Raw genomic sequence first — 18,788 nt, 5'->3', positions numbered from 1 at the left:
AAAGTGTGCTCCATGGAAGGCAGCCAGAATCAGTTAGGAAGGAGTCAGGGGTGGATTAAGAACTGTAACTGGGACCAGATCCAACCAAACTTTCACCCATCCCCATCCCCTAGACAGCTGCACGTACTGCCCAAGTAAAAGTCACATGACCCCCTGCTGTCCTTATTTACAGTCACATTGTGACATGACGTGAATGACTGAATGACCCAAGCAAATTTCCTCCTTCCCTGGGTATTGCCCCCACAGCAGGGAGGGACAGAGTGACTGGCAGCAATCGGCGGTGCTATGTTGTCCTCAGCTCACTGGCCACTGCTGCATTAGGCCTTCTCTTGGCTCATCCTGCCTTAATCCTTCCCTGGAAGAAATGGTATTTTCAGGCTTCTAAGGCTATGTCTACAGAGACCTTACCGCTGAAGCTGCGCCACTGCAAGGTCTCTTGTGTAGCCGCTCTGTGCCAATGGGAGAAGCTCTCCTGCCGACGTAGCACTGTGCACAGTCCCACTTATGCTGGCGAAACTTACGTTGCTCGGAGGGCATGTTTTTTCACACCCATGTTTTTTCACACCCATGACATAAGTTTTGCCAACATAAGTGGCAGTGTAGACATGGCCTAAGAGGGCTTTGCAAACAGTGCACCGGGGAGAAAAGGGAGTTGGAGGGGATAAAAAGGACTTTTAAAAATTGTTTGACAAGGCCTCTTTAATGCGTTCCTAGAATGTTACTAGGTCTTTCACTTACTGCTGTGACTGCCAGCTCCTCCAATTGGTAATTACCCCAGGCTGAATCCTGAACATCTGGCATGGCCACTTTAGTACATAAGACATTGGTATGTCACAGTGAATGACGATGGAGGTGATGATGATGAAAGTTTTGTGCTAAGGTAAAACTTACAGACACATGCAATTTAGAGACAAGATAGAGATAAATCCATACATGACAAATATGCACTGTGGGTGGGTGTCACTATCTTCACAGACACATAGTGAGTGTTAAATAAAGATAACTGAAGATAAAAACATTGCTGTAATTAAATAATGTCCATGCTTTCTCAGGGTGCTGTAGTATTCTACAAGAATGATCCAAAATGCTGCAGCTTACAATGGTAGCACTGCTACTGAGGGCTAAGTCCTCAGGTGCACTTTTTACTCTGGTTTTACTCAGTCCTGACTTAGGCAAACTCCCAATAAAGTAAGTTGAAGGAATAAAAAGTGTGGGCCAAACACTGATGTCAGTTATAATGGGTAAAACCATTCACTATAATAAGTTACTCCAGATTTACACTCACTGTCATAAGTGATATCCAGCCCTGAGTAAGGACTTCAGGATTCGGCTTGCATTATTTTGGGGCAATTACTCTGGTAGTTTATTTAGAAGAGTAGTATGCAGTTCTGCAGTTATTTTTTAGGTGGGTTTCCTCAGCTGCTAATCTACATCTGTGAAGAAAAGCTCCGCTATGGAAAGAGAAGAAACTTTTCCCTTGTATAATTTTGGAGCATTTGGCTTCTCTCTCCTCCCTTCTTCTTCCCCACCACATTTCAAGGGGTTTTTTTATTAGTGACTTCATCTGCTCTCATTAATCAGTAAGCTATCTCAGGCTGACAAGCTAATTTAGAGTCCTGCTTGCGCATTTGATCAGCAATGCAAACCATGTGTCATGTCAGCAGGTCAGGAGAGGTGATGGAACATGGGATTTTCACTTCAGTTCCAGAAAGGGCCGTAGCTGCTTCCAGGAAGCTGCATTTGGCACTGGGTGTGGGGAGTTGGAAAGATTTATTTCCCTGTACCAGAGAGCTCAGAGCCTCATCGTTCAACTCGAGCATTTGCCAATCAATACGTTTCTCAGACTTGCCATAGGCTGCATTAGAAAAACAATTTGATCTATTTATTATTATTTTATTATATGACAGGGTAGCCCTATAGACCAGGGTGTCTAGAGTTTGCAGGGTCTCCACACAGTCAGTACTCTTAGTGAGAAATTAAGAGCTTGTCATAGGGAGCAGAGTAAGCCCTTGGGCAGAAGTTAAAGCTGGTATTACCTGTGTGATCTGCAGAATTCTACCTCTCATTAATTTCTCTAGCACTTATATAATAAGCACTTATATAATAATTATAATCATCAAAAATGATTAGGGGTCTGGAACACATGAGTTATGAGGAGAGGCTGAGGGAGCTGGGATTGTTTAGCCTGCAGAAGAGAAGAATGAGGGGGGATTTGATAGCTGCTTTCAACTACCTGAAAGGGGGTTCCAAAGAGGATGGCTCTAGACTGTTCTCAATGGTAGCAGATGACAGAACGAGGAGGAGTAATGGTCTCAAGTTGCAGTGGGGGAGGTTTAGATTGGATATTAGGAAAAACTTTTTCACTAAGAGGGTGGTGAAACACTGGAATGCGTTACCTAGGGAGGTGGTAGAATCTCCTTCCTTAGAGGTTTTTAAGGTCAGGCTTGACAAAGCCCTGGCTGGGATGATTTAACTAGGAATTGGTCCTGCTTCAAGCAGGGGGTTGGACTAGATGACCTTCTGGGGTCCCTTCCAACCCTGATATTCTATGATTCTATGATTCTATAGAAAAATGCAGCATGCATGGTGTACACAGGGCTCACAAGTAGACTGTGTGCACAAAGCACACCCTGTACTCGTGTTCAGTGGTGAAAGGAATTCAGTTGCCCTCCGCTCTTTACTTTAGTCCCATCTCCCATTGCAAAAGGTCTGTGAATTTCAGGTGGTTGGCCTTTGCTATTATTCTACAGCTGCTAGATTTCTGCCAGGACTGTGGAGAACTTCTACATCTTGATATTATAATTAAAGCCAGTTTTACAACATTTTTGATGACATGCAAGGCTTGTTTGGGTAAGGCATGCTAGTCCCCTCACTCCTCACGCTAGAAATCCTCTACTCCCCATCCAGTTCCTTCTTTCCCAGTAAAGTTCCTCCCCCATCCTATTTGCTCTCCCCCACAAGACACACCTCTCAGTCAATTTCCCCTCCACCAATCAATGCTCAGCCCCCAATTAATCCTCTTTGGGGCGTAGTCAGCCTGAGCTGAAGTTGGCCAATGCACGCTTCGGCCTGAGGCTTTTTCTGATGTAGTCATTAACATGCTACCCCTGCCTAATAGTTGGTGTTTCTGAGCCCCCACTTGCAGGACCAGCTTCCCATTAGGGGAGGGGACAATCGCTGCCAGCCGCAGTAGCAGCAGCTCTGGCCCTGTTATGGTTACAGTCCAGGTGACACTTGTCACGAGCAGGCAGTTTAGGAGTCACCATTCACAGCCCTCTAGCCCCCTCGGGGCACTTACCACAGTACATGAGCCAACAGAAAGTAGGCAAATCCCCATTACAGGGCTGCATCACACACCCCCTCCCAGTCGGCATCACACCAGCTGTCCCAGCTCACATGCAGTGCCGCCTGCTTGTCTCCAGGTAGGTGAGCATGCCACAAAGCCATCTGTCTGTGTCTGTCACCAGACCCCCTGCATGCCCACGTATTGGGAATAGGAGAAATTCCCTATGAAGATAGGAATCCTTAACCATCCTGCTTTTACTATCCCTGCAACACCCTGTCTTAAATGCCTGCTGGCCTCCTCCTGCTGACCACCAGTGCTAACATCTACTGGGAAAGCATCCGATGAAGTGAGCTGTAGCTCACGAAAGCTCATGCTCAAATAAATTGGTTAATCTCTAAGGTGCCACAAGTACTCCTTTTCTTTTTGCAAAGACAGACTAACACGGCTGCTACTCTGAAACCAGTAATAAGAATGGCTGAGCTGTTGTTTTGAATGGAGAGGGTTCAGTTCCAGTCTCAGGAGGGAGGGATTCCTCGCACTGGCGCTCGATTTGTGATTCAATTTGTGATAAAACCCCTTCAACACAATTAGCTTCATGCTACTTAGCACACATTTCCAACAGCTCTGTGTGGTTTGTGCTCTCTAATTCAAGAGCCGAGCCCTGGGCCTGCATCGTTCCTCTGAGCACTGGTAAGCTGGCAAGAAAGAGGGGTAGTAGTAAGGGAACGGTAGCAGTAGTCATACTTAACGTTTTTATAACATTTTATTTTATTTTTTTATCTCCTTCCTCTGAAGCCTCCGGGATGGCCACGGCTAGAGATGGGTCACTGGGCAGGGTGGGCCAGGGCTCTGAGGTGGCACCTAGCATTCTCTCTCCCAGGTGCTTGGTTGGCTTGTTCTTGCTCACATGGTCAGGGTCTAACCAGTGGCGGATTAGCCACTGGGTCAACGGGCCTGTGCCCAGGGGCCCCAGCCAATTGGGGGCCCCTGGAAAAATGGGTGCCCCCCCATACCCTGACCCACTGTGCCTGTCTGCCCGGTACTCCTGCCGGGTAGCAGGGTCAGGGCACAGGGCCTTGCCCTGCAATGCCTGCCCGGCACTCCTGCTGGGGAATGGGGGAAGCCCTCGCGCCCCGACTCTGCTCCCTGGCAGGAAGGGCAGAGCCGGGGGGGAAGCCCTGGTGCTCCAACCCCATTTCCCTGGCAGGAGCCCCCTGGAAGGGCAGGAGGGGACTTCAGGCAGAAGGAGTGGGGAGGGGCCCCCACTAATTCTGGCCCAGACCCCCACAAAACCCTAAGCCGCCTCTGGGTCTAACCAATCACCATACATGGACTGGGAAGGAATTTTCCCCCAGGTCAGATTGGCAGTGACCTGGTTTTATGCCTTCCTCTGCAGCATGTGGGTGTTGGTCACTGGGTATATCTCATCTAGTCGTTTCCCTGCCATTCATTGCAGGGGCCTCTGGCATTGGCACACCTTCTCTGCCCGTGGCACAGAACAGTCTCGTCTCCTGCAGGTTGGAATAGTTTGGTCTAATGTTGGTTGTTAGGTTTAGTGTGCGGGTGGTCTGTGACGTACAGGAAGTCAGACTAAATGATCTGATAGTCCCTTCTGGCCTTATATTTTATGACTCTGTGTTCAGAGCACTAATAAATCCTCATCAGAGCCCTTTGCATGAGGAAACTGAGACAGAAAGGTGAAGTGACTTCCCACGACCACACATTAAGTCAGTGGCAGAGCCTGAACTAGACCCCAGTCTTTCCGGCTCTGAAGCCTATGTTTGCCCGTGCACACCACAGTACCTTAACAGTGGTGGGCATAGAAACCCACTCTCTTGGCCCCACCCAGCATCAAAAACACCTCTTTCTGCCATGGGCGGTGTGCTATGTTATGTGAATAATACAGCACATCGCAGATTATTAACAACACAAAGCCAGCCTCTACTTCAGTTCAGAACGCATCGGTTGATAGCATACGTTTGCTTTTTGTGAACATTTCTAGTGCAGTTTTCCCACTGGTGAATTGTGTATTGTTCTGTAGTCAGGGCTTCCCTGCCTGACGCTGCCAGAGTGATGATGCTTGGGTCCCTGGGTGTACAAAACCAAGCTGCTGATTTGCATGTGCTGGTCCTTTTGCTGTTTTCCCAGCTGTGATAAGTACTTTGCAGTGTGGGAGTGAAAACAATTCCATCTGCTCTCTGGAAAGGATGAATGAACAGGGAGTCTTTTCTTTCCCGCGCGCCCTTTCCCCCCCCCCCTTCTTTTTGCCTATAAGGTAGTCAGGCATTAGGATGGAATCTCCCAGCCTAAATGGAACAAAAATATATGTAATTTACTTGCGAATGCTGTGTAAGTAGGGTATGATTTATATATTGAACTTCTGACCTCATCTATTGACTCATATTGGAACTAATGTGAAAAAGGCCTTTTTCATACTGTATACTACACATCCTACTCATATGTAACGTACATCTAAAATACGTGATTTACTGCATACAGTACATATATGAAACACACATGTCCTTTCCTCTTACGGGAAAAGGGAGATACTGAACGTTAGTGTTGCCAAGTGTCAAGATAGGATATCTTTCATAAAAATGTGCCCTCGTTCACCCAGAAGTTATGGTCTTATTCAGGAATTACGGAATGAAATTCTTTGGCTTCTATAATGCAGGAGGGAAGAGTAGATGATCATAATGGTCCTTTTAGGCCTTAAAATCTATGAATATATGTGTTATTGTGGAGTGCCTATGCAGCTCAGAGTTGTTTTAATGCCCAAAGCAAACACTTCTTTAGGGACCTGCAGTTGCCTCACAGAAAACTTGGGAAGTATGGCATTTAAAACCAGTTAATTCTGAAGTGTGTATGTATGAGTGATTATTTTTCCCTGCTGCTTATGCCAGAGGAAGGTGTAAACCACCCCAGCAGTTCCTCTTTGTTGCACCTATTTTGGGCTACCATACTACCATATTGAGGAGCTGGGAGTGGGTTTCTTCCTAACTCCAGGTGGTTATCAGTTTGTGCCCGGGAACATGAGAGTGGATCAACCTCATCATTTTTATCCCACCTAATGTAACAAATGTTAGAAGCAGGACTTCAGGTGAAGAATAAGCAACAGGAGTAGAAAATCTATTAAAATACCAAGATCCAGCCTGCAGTGCCAGAAAGGCGAGTGCATGTTTTTCTCCCTCGTTAATGCATATGGTGCTTCAAGACTGCAAGAAGCACTATAAATAATTTTATTCTATTGAAGCTAATGCTCAGGAGCTGACAAAAGACAGGCTAGCTAGAGAATGTGAGTCTCTCAGAGCCAGATTCTGCCATCTTTATTCACATGGAATAATAACAACAACATCTAGCTCTTGTAGAGCACTTTTATCCATGGATCTCAAACTCGTTACAAAGGAGGGCAGCATCATTATCCCTATTTTTTACAGCTGGAGAAACTGAGGTATAAAGTAGTGAAGTGACTATCCCAAAGTCACTCAGCAGAGCTGGGACTATATCCCAGGTCTCCAGAGTCCCAAGCCAGTGCCCTAGCCACCACTACCGCCTCCCTAATCTCACTGGTTTAACTGGGAATTTTTAAGGAGAAAGATGCTGCCCAACGGGCTTGGCCCAATGCCCAGTAAGGTCAATGATTAACTGATCTCAGTGGTTATTGGATTAGGCAGAATTTAGCCCTCATTTTGTAGCACAGGTCTGATCATCCTCACTGTTTTTTGTTGAGTAAATGCTTTTGTTACTTTCATATGATGCAGTAAGCACCCTTTATTATGAATAGAGGGTAAGGGGGATATAGAAAGAGTGTTTCTTGCACAGTGTCCCTGGCAATAAAGATCAATGGGAAAAGAAATGGCAAAAATATAGAACACAGCATAAGCAGGGTTCATTTTCTTTTACGGAGAATATATGACAAATGTATTCATGAAGTATCCGCAGGTCTATATAGTTAGGTTTCCTCTCTGCCTTAAAACCCCCTTGAGCTTGTACAGTCCTCCCTTTGATACCTTTCTTTTCATGAAAAGATCCGTTTTAATAAGAAAAGAAAAAAGAGGACAAGAAAATATGTGATACTCTACAGGGCAGCATTGTTTCTGAATGGAGCTTTCCATGAGGTGTCAGCAACTCTTTCAGTGACGTTAGCCTGCCTCACACTTACTCACATTGCTGTATCTGCGCCTCCACAAAAGGCCTCTCTGGAGTGAATTGATTCAGCACTGCAAAGGAACTGTCATGCAGTGAACAGAGTGCTCTGAAGCAAATCGTTCCACAGGAAAGTGAGGGAGGGATGAGAAGAGAGGAGAATATCAAGAAGGAGAAGTGGTTAACCTGTTTTGTTGTCTTTGATAGCACTTTATATGCTCAAAACACTACAGAGAGATACTAATTCTCATAACACGCCCATGGGTAGGAGGTAAATAGTATTACCTCATTTTACCAATGGGGAAGTTGAATTAGAAAGTCAAAGTGATTCAGTGTCAGATCTAGGAGTAGACTGAACAGAGGCATACGCTATGAAATGTTACTGTGTCCAAACAACAGTTGCCAAGATGATGCTGAACATGGTTTATTCTGGTCTATCCAGAGCAGTGAACTGTATTCATCACTGACTCACCTAATACAAGTGTGTTCAGACAGGGTAGTACTTAATAGTATAGACCAGGTCAAACAGAAAACACTCACATACCAGTTTTTGGGTTCCGGGCCTGGAAAGATAATTACTTTTATTGTTTGTGGTATACTCTGTAAAGAAATGCACTGTAAACTATAAAATGTGTTGATCACATGAGATTATCATACTGGTGTGCCATAAAATGGCGAGGATCTTGTATTTTTTTACAAAAGCCACAACCTTTTAGCAGAAGGTGAAATGCAGTTGAGAAGTTTGGTGTCTTGCTTCATCTTTCAGATTTCTAATCAAAACTCTAGTTGGATGTTTCCATGTTATCAAAATTCCAATGATGAATAAAGCTCAAAATGCAGATAGCTGCTTCTATTTGTTTGTAATTAAATTGCACCGATTAGCTACCCAGGGATAATCACTGAAGTAGGCTGTAGACATGTAGAAAGTTATGCCACTAGCCTATCACCACTGGAGAGACTGGTTCAAATGACAGAATAAGACACAAATTAAAATGAGCTTGATATTCTCATTTTCCACACTCCAAAACCACCATACTAACTGGCACCATTGGAAGCCTCTGTTCAGAAGAAGTGTAGAACTCTTCCAGGACAGGAGTGAGGTGCAGTAACAGAGCTGAGTGAGGGTCCAGAAGTAAAACAGCAGGGAGTGTTCCATGTCAGGCCTCAGGAGCCTTGCAGGAGGGAACTGGGAGAAGGCAGCACTGGAAGTGAAAGGAGTGTCATTGCCCAGGATTGAGGTGCATAGGCAGAGCTGGTGGTCGAGACACAAAGACTGGAATAGCAGGGTTGCAGTTCAAGAGAGATGCGCTGACAAAATTGCATGTAGGAAGCCCCTACAGCCTGTGCCATTACTGTGCTTGGCCTTAGCCTTGCTGGCTCTCCCTTACTTCCATGAGTCTGAATTAATTTTTGTTGAAAAAGAAAGGTTGTTGGGGAGCAGAGTTTATTTATCATTAGAGTTTACTATATAGCTCCATAGACACACTTGGTGTTTTCCTTATAAAACCCAGATTCCGTGCTCTGGAGCAGTGGTTTTCAACCTTTTTTCATTTGCAGACCCCTCAAAATTTTCAAATGGAAGTGCGGACCCCTTTGGAATCTTAAACACAGTCTGTGGCCCCCCCAGGGGTTCACGGACCACAGGTCGAAAACCATAGTTCTATGGTAATGGCAACCTTTCGTGCACCCCTTAGACACAGTCTGTAGACCTCCCAGGGGTTTGTGGACCATAGATTGAAAAACACTGCTCTAGAGAGTACAATCTAGTTCCTCTAGGACACATACCTAACAGGTGTCCTCCTGCAGGAGGATACAGGTTTAACCTTTCTTGGGGAAAGAAGGATTTAAAGACTGGAACTTTGAGGACTAAACTAGGAAATGTTTTGGAATGCAGCATTCCCTAATGACGTGGCTGTGTTCATAGAAAGCATTTTTGAGAAAGCACTACATCCACATACAAGAGTCATTCAATCCAATCACCATTGTTTAAGTGAATCAAAGATGAGATGCAAGCGAAGGGGGTTACATTAGATGGTCACTGAGGTCCCTTCTGGTCTTAGAGTCTATTAAACTATGAATGAAAGAGGGAGAGGAGGGGAGGCATGTTGGCTGGAAAAAGAAACAGGTGTTTAATAAATGAGGAAATGGTTGCTCTGTGGGAGAGGCTGACGGGAAATGCAAAGAAACATTACATAGTTTATAAATGTTGGGGGATATTCTTTGGTGTGTTTGTTACCATCTGTATTTGTGCAGAAGGCAGGGAAAGTCACTCGGGGGTGTTTCAAGGTCTTTCTCCTCTTTTTTAAAGTCCTAGATCTGTGTGATATTAGACCCCACCTCATCATAGAATCTCAGGATTGGAAGAGACCTCAGGAGGTCATCTAGTCCAACCTCCTGCTCAAAGCAGGACCAATCCCCAAGTTTTGCCCCAGATCCCTAAATGGCACCCTCAAGGATTGAACTCACAACCCTGGGTTTATCAGGCCAATGCTCAAACTACTGAGCTATCCCTCGCTCTCCTGTCATCCTCTGCATTCAACCACAAGAGCTACAGTTGACACGGGTGCGGCAGCTGGTAATGGTCAGGGTTAAACTCTTGGGGTATGGGAACAGATTGTTTCCCCTGGGAGGACCTTCGGCTGTGGAATTCCTTCTCCCAGAGAGGAAGATGAGCCTGAGTCTCAGCATTTTTAGACCATGCTGCCCATCTCTTTGCATAGACCTTCTCCAAAGGGTGGAGCTACAGAAAACACCCACCTCAGTGACCCTACCCTAACCAATGACTACACTGGGGGAGGGGTGGAGCGTTTAGGTCCTCTTGCAGAGACAATTTGATGTGATTCTTCATTTTGTAAATGGCTCATCATGCCAGCTAAGGGGTACATTACAAATGAAGAACAATTTGATATGGTGTCTTTCTGCTGTGCATACTGCTGTGTTCGATCAGCAGTATTTCACTCCTTTCAGGAGTCAACTATGTGCTCATCTGAAGCTCCAGAAGCTTGCTCTCAATTCTCCTCCTGACTCAGATTCAGTTCTGTATGTAACTTGATGCCCAGGCTTTCCTAGTAGCTGCTTTGGGAATCTGAATCTTTCATACCAGCAGAACAGAATTCACTACTCGTGACTTTTTTTTTAACCCTGGCAAAAGGGCTGCATATCATTTTTTTAAAAAGTAACCAACTAGGAGATTTGTAGTTATGCTTGCAAAGATTGGGGTAATCAGTCTCATAGAATAGTGTGTCAGGAAGGAAACGTCTTCCCATATGCAGCAGCATACAATCAGCCAGGTGCAATATAAGGAAGGGTGGTTCATCTTGCTCTGAAGCATAAGATTTTAACCACTGCCAGGGGCTATGTACCAAAGATCTGATCAGATATGGCAAATTTTGTTTCTATGCACAGTGTGAAGCTTTCCTTTCTACATAACGCATTGTAACAAGTCAAACAATGAGTCATCTCATAAGGGGAAAAGGAAAGGAAGCTTTTATCTCCCCGTGGGTGAGATAATCTGCTTGCCTATCTATCTAGGTATAAGCAGCTGCCTGTTTTTTCTCCGTGGGAAGGAAGCCATTTTAAAATTGTATGTAAGACTGATATTTTAATCTCACCTATCCCAGGTCTCATCCTGAGTCCAATAAAATCAATGGCCAAACTCCCTTTGACTTCACTAGTAGTAAGATCAGGCACCAAGACCAAACTTAAGCCTGTCTATGCACAAAAGTTGTATTATATTTAAAGTGACACAACCCTGCTTGTAAGGGCACAGTTATATCAATACAAATGTGCTTATAGTAGTATAGTATGCAGTGTTTTTGTAGCCAGGTTGGTCCCAGGATATTAGAGAGACAAGGTGGGTGAGGTAATATCATTTATTGAACCAACTTATGTTGGTGAGAGAGACAAGCTTTTGAGCTCTTCAGTGTAGTTTATTTCTATGTAGGAAGGGGACTAAACTATAGTGTATCTAAACTAGGGGTTGTTCCAGTATAATTATATTCTTAAAAATCACACACACACACGAACCAACGTAACTGTATGTAGACGAGCTCAATCTCTATCCAGCCAGTTGAAAGCTGTGGTCTTGTGTCTTGTTTAGAGGCAGACACATGCTGATTCACACATGCTGAATCACAGTAAAGTATTGGGGCATGGATGTAACTTTGTATTGCTCCCCCAGACCAATCTCAGGCTTTGCATCCAAATGCAGTTAGTGATTCAGGAGTCCTTTCCCAGAACTGCTTGCCCTTTGTTCCAGTTTCTTAACATGACCACAGTGTTTCTATCTCCCACAGGCTTGCAGCCAGTTTACTGGAGCAGGGATGATGTGGCCCAGTGGCTCAAGTGGGCAGAGAAGGAGTTTTCCCTGAGGCCGATTGACAGCAACACTTTTGAGATGAATGGCAAAGCACTCCTGCTCCTGACCAAAGAGGACTTTCGATACAGGTCTCCTCATTCAGGTGAGGTTTATCTACACCAGGAAGGATGGAGCAGGAAAGAGACGGAAGCAGAGACAGACTCTGGGAAGGGAAGGAGGGAGGAAGAGAGCCATGAAAGGTGGGCTGCAGAGACAAGAAAAGACAGCCATAGTTGTTAGGGTGGGAAGGGAAAGACAAGGACAGCCATGCAGACTAGGCTGGGGGAAGAGTGAAACATCCAGTAAAATAAGAAAGGGTGAGGGAGCGAGTGATCCAAACGTCCTTGAACTTTGAGAGGGTTTAGATTCCAATCCAAACTGAGAGTGCCTGGCCCATCTCTAGTTAAAACCCTTTGCAAAACCCAGAGAAAGACTGCCTGGCCGCAGTTTAGAACATCCAGCTCTGTCGTTTAAAGACTTTTCATTTCATAGACCCAACTATAGTAGGGAGTTAATCAACTGCTCCAGCCTCTTAAGAAGCCTGCATTAGCATTCTGTATCACGGTGGTTGACTCGGCTGATTGTGCTGCTAAAAGCTCCAGCAAAACTCATCCTTGGGGACCTTTCCTCTCTTTTACAGCCCCCGTGGGCTTCCCATTACCCTGCCCATATTCTCTCACATGCTGGAGTCCAGCCCCCGGCAAAGCACAGGCAGGTGTGTGAATCAATCCGCCTGTTGCCAAATAATTTAGTCATGTACTCACTCAGAAGATTTAGAAACATGTGTGTGTCACCTGCCTGTATTTATATTCCCTGCAGTCTGTCGCCTCCAGCATTATAATCCCACTGAACCTCCTTCCTCTCCTGTGCCAGGGTTGTTTAACTACATTTGAATGAATGGTTCTAAATAAAAGTTGTTAGCTTTCTTTTTATGACCATACAGGGTACCCCTGCTAAATAAAAAGGCTTGTAATTCAATCAGCTACCAGAGATGATCATACAGCTTGAACTGAGTGCCTGGAAAATAGCTGTAATCAGACTTCCAATGTAAAGACACAGGAATACAGATGGTGTCGCACTAACCAATCAAAATGTGAAGTAGTTCTGAAAGACGCTAACCTTGTGACACCCCGAAGGCACCTCCCTGTAATAGCATCCTCATACAGGATCTGGACCATCTTTTTTTCATATAGGCCCCGATTCAGCGAAGCGCTTGAACACGTGCTTAAGTCCCATTGACTGTTTAAGAAATAAATAAATAAATAAATAACTTGGGACAGGACAACTTTTCTGGTGTTTTGTATGTAGCACCCACTGTGCTGCATGCAACTCCCCAGCACTAGCTGTCTAGGAGAGACACCTCTCTTCTCCCTGCATGTACTGTTACTGCACTTGACGTCAGCTGGATTTAAGCATCTGTGGGCTGGAGACTGAGCATTCACAGAGGAGAATCCTGGGCTCTCGCATTCATTTCCTCACTGTGAATGGAGCTCCTACTTTGCTGAATGTGAGGCATGATTTTACAGACTACTGATCTGTGAACTCAATTTAAAATTTTATTCTCATTTTTTTATGGTAGCTGTTGACAAACTTTTGAGAAAACATTCCATTCAGGCCTGCTAAATCTATGCCACATACAGCAATAACAAGCACAGAGGTCACCCTTAAAACTTTTCAATGACTGTAGATTACTAAATAACAACATCTCAGTATTTGAAGTGTTTCCCAGATATTTCTGTATTTAAAGTATAGGGAAATGAATAATGCCATTTCTGCCCAAATGTTATTTAGTTAGCTAAGGGCTTGCAACACTCAAAAGTTGCACCCCTTTAACTATACTGGTAGGGGCATTTCAGTGAGGGGTGTGCTTTTTTTTTTTTAACCAAAACAGTTATACCATTATAACCCATTGTGTAGATACAGTTATAGCAGTATAAATGTGCTTATACCAATATAACTTATTCCCTTTCCCTAATGGGAATAGCTATACCAGGATATAAACCATTATACCAGTATAACCAATATATCCACACAAGGGCTTGTACTGTTTTGTAGGAAATCACATCCCTCATGAAATCCTTATATTGGTCCAAAAGCTGTGTGTGGACTAGGCCTAAGGCAAAGGTTGTGCAGTTTTTAAGGATGACCACTGTATTTTTCTGGAGTGATCCAGCACAATTTATGTGTGTGTCTCTGTCTTGCTTTGTAAAATACAAATTATGTGATAAAATCCCCCCTCTGGTCTCTCATTATGTATTAAATATGGATAAGGTGACAGGATTCTTGAGGCTTCATTTTTAATTAATTTTTCAGGCATCACAGACATTAAAAGTGCCCTAAAGTCACCCCTGACATAGTAAAGGCAGCCAAGACAGAGAAATAGAGCAAAAAGTCAGACTATGGAAATGAGGATGACTTAGGCTGAAATAGTTAGGAAATAAACAAAAAAGGTTTAGTATCTTTGACCGACAGGTTGAACCTTGGAGGTTTACCGTGGCAAGTGCTGAATATGAAATAGATTTACAGGTGTTATAGAAATAAGAAAAATAACAGTAATAGAAAATGCAAGGTCTCCTAAATGCTACTTTAACTAAGACAGTTAAAGCACCTATGAACATTAGTTAATATTTCAGGCAAAGTACCATTGTTGAATATTGTTCACTCCGGCATGTGAGGGCAGGAGATAGGCAAAGGGCTGCATGTGGTATTATTAAGATTAATCACACACACCCTGGGGCACTTAGAGTCACCTGCATTTTGGGCTTTCGTTAACTCTTTCTACTTAACTGCTTCATCGTTGCCAGCTATAAAAGGCAAAAAGTACCTCCACTGTTGCCCAGATGTACTTATGTACAGTTGGAGGCGGGAGGGTCACTGAAAGGTGAAATATTCTCACAGTAAATTAATCACCACATAAACAATCAGTCTTCTGGCAACTGTAATATGTGTTCCTTTAAGGCCACCATATTGTTACCTGCGAACTTTAGCAGTGCTGGAAGTTATTCCCATGCCGTGCTGTTGGAATGGGAAAAGACTGCTGAAGCACTGCTAATAAATGAGTGCTAGCCCTGAGAGAGGTAGCTCTGTTTGAGCCTGGATTGACAGCCACGAGACAGTGGGAGTTAGGTGCCTCACTACCTTCACGGATCTCGACCTGACTGACCTGCTAAATTTGCCGTGGGGAGAATTGATCAACATTCCATTAGATTTCCATAGAATGTCATAATGGCACAGGAACATCACTGCCACAGCACACATACTGGTGTGGAGGAGCATCAGTGATGTCTTTTCAATGGAATGTATATCTTCTCCAGGATAAAACCTCATTATACAGTAAAACTTAAGGGAGGAAGTGTTGAATAATGGTTAAAGCAGAAGGCTCAGAGCCAGGAGCTCTGGGTGCTTATCATTGTTCTACCATGGACCTGCTATATAAGCTTTGGCTGGGTGACTTAAACATTCTATGCCCTTGTTTGCCCAGCTGCCAAACTGGGACAATAATAAGAGGAGGTGTGAGACTTAATTAACTAATGTTTGTAAAGTGTTTTGAGATCCTCAGATGGGAGGTGATGTGGAAGTACAAAATCTATCTACCAGACTATTTAGTGCAACTGGACTGAGGTTTATATTGCTCCCCCCACTTTTCACTACTGTTGCCTCTGCGTGACATGTACAACTTTTGGACTGCCAAGAAGGAGTCTTACTTAGGAGTGAGAAAGATGCAAGTTCTTCTTGCAGGCACTTTTGGATCTGAAAATGGCACCCACGAGCTTTGAATTCATGCATCCAATGGCCAAATGAGTCTTCTCCAAGAGTCTGTAAGTTTTCATTTCCTTTAGCCGCTCGTTTGTCTTTCAGGTGACGTGCTGTATGAACTCCTTCAGCATATTCTGAAGCAAAGGAAAGCTCGCATGCTATTTTCACCTTTCTTCCACCCTGGGAACTCTATCCATGCTCAGCCAGAGGTCATATTACACCAGAACCACGATGAAGGTAATAATGTCTCCTTTATTACTGGAGGTGTCATTATGTCAGCAGTTTGGATGAGGCTGTCAGAAGGTTTTTTCTTACTCTAAACCAATACAAATTTCATTTTAAAACAATCTCTCTCCCTTCAGAAGTGGAACAGTCCTTTAGTTGTTAGAATGTTCAGCTGATCCACCAAGCCATTTGGTTGCAAATTCTTAGTGCTTTAGAAAATTTCAGCCTTTTGCTTGTGTAAATCTCCATTTATTTTCCACTATTTTGTCCTGCTTCAAAGCCTGTTTAAAAATATACTAGGTGGGGATAACTTTTCTGGAGCTTATATCTAGAACCCACTCTGTTGCACAGATCTTTCCTCTCCCAGGTCCTAGTTTTCTCGGAAAGAAAACTCCCTTCTCACCTTATTTACTCTTACTGCACTTGTGATCGGCTGGCTCTAAATTGGGGACTGGAGACTTTGACTTTGGAATTCACTTCCTCTGGTGGATCTAGAGACATTTGACATGTATGGCAGGGTGCTAGGCCCATTTTTTTGCTCAACTTTTGCCTTAATTGTAAGATTGGTAATTATTTTGTTTTCAGGGAAAGGCTGTTCTTCTTTTTATTTATATATATATATAAAGAAGAAACAAAATAATTACCAACATATCTATGCGTGTGTGTGTGTGTGTGTTTCTCTTTCAAATATTGCACCTGTGCCATGTGTTTTGTAATTAAGCACATTTTATAAATTAACAAATAAATAACTATCCTGACCATTAGATCTTAGATAGTGGCAGGATCAGAGGCCTGCCATAAGCACTGATATCTTTTTTTTATTGGAAAATCCAAACTTCTGAGATTGAATTGAAATTTCGACACATTGTCACTGTGATCAACACTAGATAGGTAAGACAGACACATATATAGTTGAGGAGGTGAAAGAAACATTTGTAGAACTGTTGCTTAAATTTAGTTTGTTTTACTGTTGGGATAAAATCTGGAAGCAATATAGACAAATTCACCAGTCTGTTTGCAGATGTCTCCCCATGATGCAAAACAAGTGGTGCTTTTTTGAATGGATTTGCTTTTATGGCATGGCAGATATTGGACACTTTTCCTCTTTATTAGAGCTGGTCAGAAAATATTTGGATTTTTTTATATTTTTCAGATTTGGGTGTTTTGTTTTTCTGACAAAAAATATTTTTTTGGAAGAAAACACTTTCCAGGACAATTTTTGTTTAGTTGAAAACCCAATTTTCCATCCCAAAAAAGTTTTTACAGAAACTTTTTAACTAGCCGTTCTCTCTATCTCCCATCCTTAATCACAAATAAAAAACAGTTTGGATTTCACCCTAGTCCCCGCTTATCCTAGAAGTGCACAATTTGGCAACATTCAGATGAGGTCTGATGCAGGGCAGGATTAAGAGGCATTGGCAGAGCTCTGTGGGGAGCCCAGGACTGATATAACAGGAGGCACTGTAGTGCATGGCTGAGGGGCATTGGCAAAGCTGTATGAGAATGTCAGGACTAGAATAACAAGAAGGTGATGCAAGTCAGGAGTAGGTTGCGCTGGCAGAGCTGAATATAGGAAATTTACAAAGTTCCTGCCCAGTATACCTGGCTTTAGGCAGAGGCTGTTATTAATCTCTCACTTTCATGAGCCCTGTATTCACACACAAGGGTTTGTTGTTTTTTTAATGGAAAACTGGGAATGGGCCAGGTGAACCCTTTGTGAAATGTGTGTGGGTTTGAACATTTTGTACTTTAGCACTCAGTTCCTTTGGGCAAAATCTCTTAGGCTGGGGTAGCTAAGGCACAGGTATAAGAAGAGTATAGTTATGATTTAAAGCCTATCCAAAGATTTAAAGGCTATAGATTTAACAATCTGGTAGAATGGTTCCCACACCAAGTGTCCTTTACTGCACACAACTCTGTCATCAATGGGATCACTTTTCCACTTGATCACTGTACATAAGTCCCATTAACCGTAAGGACCAACTCCCATTGACTTCTATGGACGCAGGAATAAGACCCAAAGTGCCTCAGCATCTACAAGAAAACTAACCATCTTTATATGTCCAGTATCAGCCAGGTTCTAATGGAAACACTAATAGCCCTTACAGCTGCCTAAACATCTCAACTAGCCAAAGGAGGGAATGGTAGATCAGAATGACGATCCTGAGCTAGTGAGCACCTGGTTTCAATCCTGAGCTACAGAAGATTTCACAGTGTTGTTTGACTAGGCATTCACTTGCATCATTTGCTAACCAAATCTGATTGCTTCCTTTAAGTCCTCTCTCTTAAGGCAATTTGTAGCCCTATTTTACTTGGTCCTTAGAGCACTCAGTGCTGTGACACTGGTTCCTTTCTTCATACTCATTCCCAACCACTACAATTAGCTTCATTTTATTATTTTTATTTTGATACAAATGGAAGAGCATTTTGTTTTAATTATGGACTCCCAGACACGTACTCTGGGCAGTGAGAGAAGCTCTTTATGCCAAGCATTCACAGGCAGATAATGAGCATACTTTGACTCTCTTGCTGTGCCCTCTTCGTTGTCTCATGTCACTGCGTGAGGAACTTGCCCAGCTAAATGTAACACTTTGCTGCCTTCCTGCATGTACTCTCTTTTTCTATTGTGCTGTGTTCTCTATTGGGTATTCTCCCCAGCTTAACTCACAATGACCAATGGAGAGGGGCCAGTAGAGTCCTTGGCATGTTACCGTCCTCAAACTTGATTTTCTTTAAGGCTAGTTTTGCAGATATCAAATTGATTTTTGTATCCCTCCCTGATGAGGTCTCTCTCATTCTCTTTCCCTCTGCAATCTCCCTCTCTCTATTTATCTGTCCACCTGAGTCTGGAGTTGCTCCTAAGGATCACCATCATTTTAACATCTGTTTTGAAACCAATCCAACCAAAATCATTTGTGGCCAAGAGGTGGCTCTTCACATGGCTCTTCACAGCCTATGCAAAGTCAGTTGCAAAGCCTATGGTCAGTTCCCAGTTTGTCCCGCTTCCGGTGTGCAAGT

At 43.6% G+C, this 18,788-nt stretch overlaps 1 protein-coding gene across 4 annotated transcripts in view; it reads left to right on the top strand.

The window, feature by feature from the left end:
- The window catches only part of ETV6 (ETS variant transcription factor 6), a 165,272-nt gene that overhangs the window by 118,144 nt on the left and 28,340 nt on the right, over nt 1-18,788 (top strand). For 3 of the 4 annotated variants that reach the window (XM_073315678.2, XM_073315667.2, XM_073315695.1), the window contains exons 3-4: nt 11,728-11,892; nt 15,648-15,782. In XM_073315678.2, coding sequence (XP_073171779.1) covers nt 11,728-11,892; nt 15,648-15,782 — 300 coding nt within the window. The remainder of the gene's footprint in view (nt 1-11,727; nt 11,893-15,647; nt 15,783-18,788) is intronic. The other variant, XM_073315686.2, reaches the window with a different exon arrangement.

The sequence above is a fragment of the Lepidochelys kempii genome, chromosome 1, assembly GCF_965140285.1.
Source record: "Lepidochelys kempii isolate rLepKem1 chromosome 1, rLepKem1.hap1, whole genome shotgun sequence".
In the NCBI taxonomy this organism is placed as follows: Eukaryota; Metazoa; Chordata; order Testudines; family Cheloniidae; genus Lepidochelys; species Lepidochelys kempii.
This window is presented reverse-complemented; position numbering and strand designations above follow the sequence as displayed.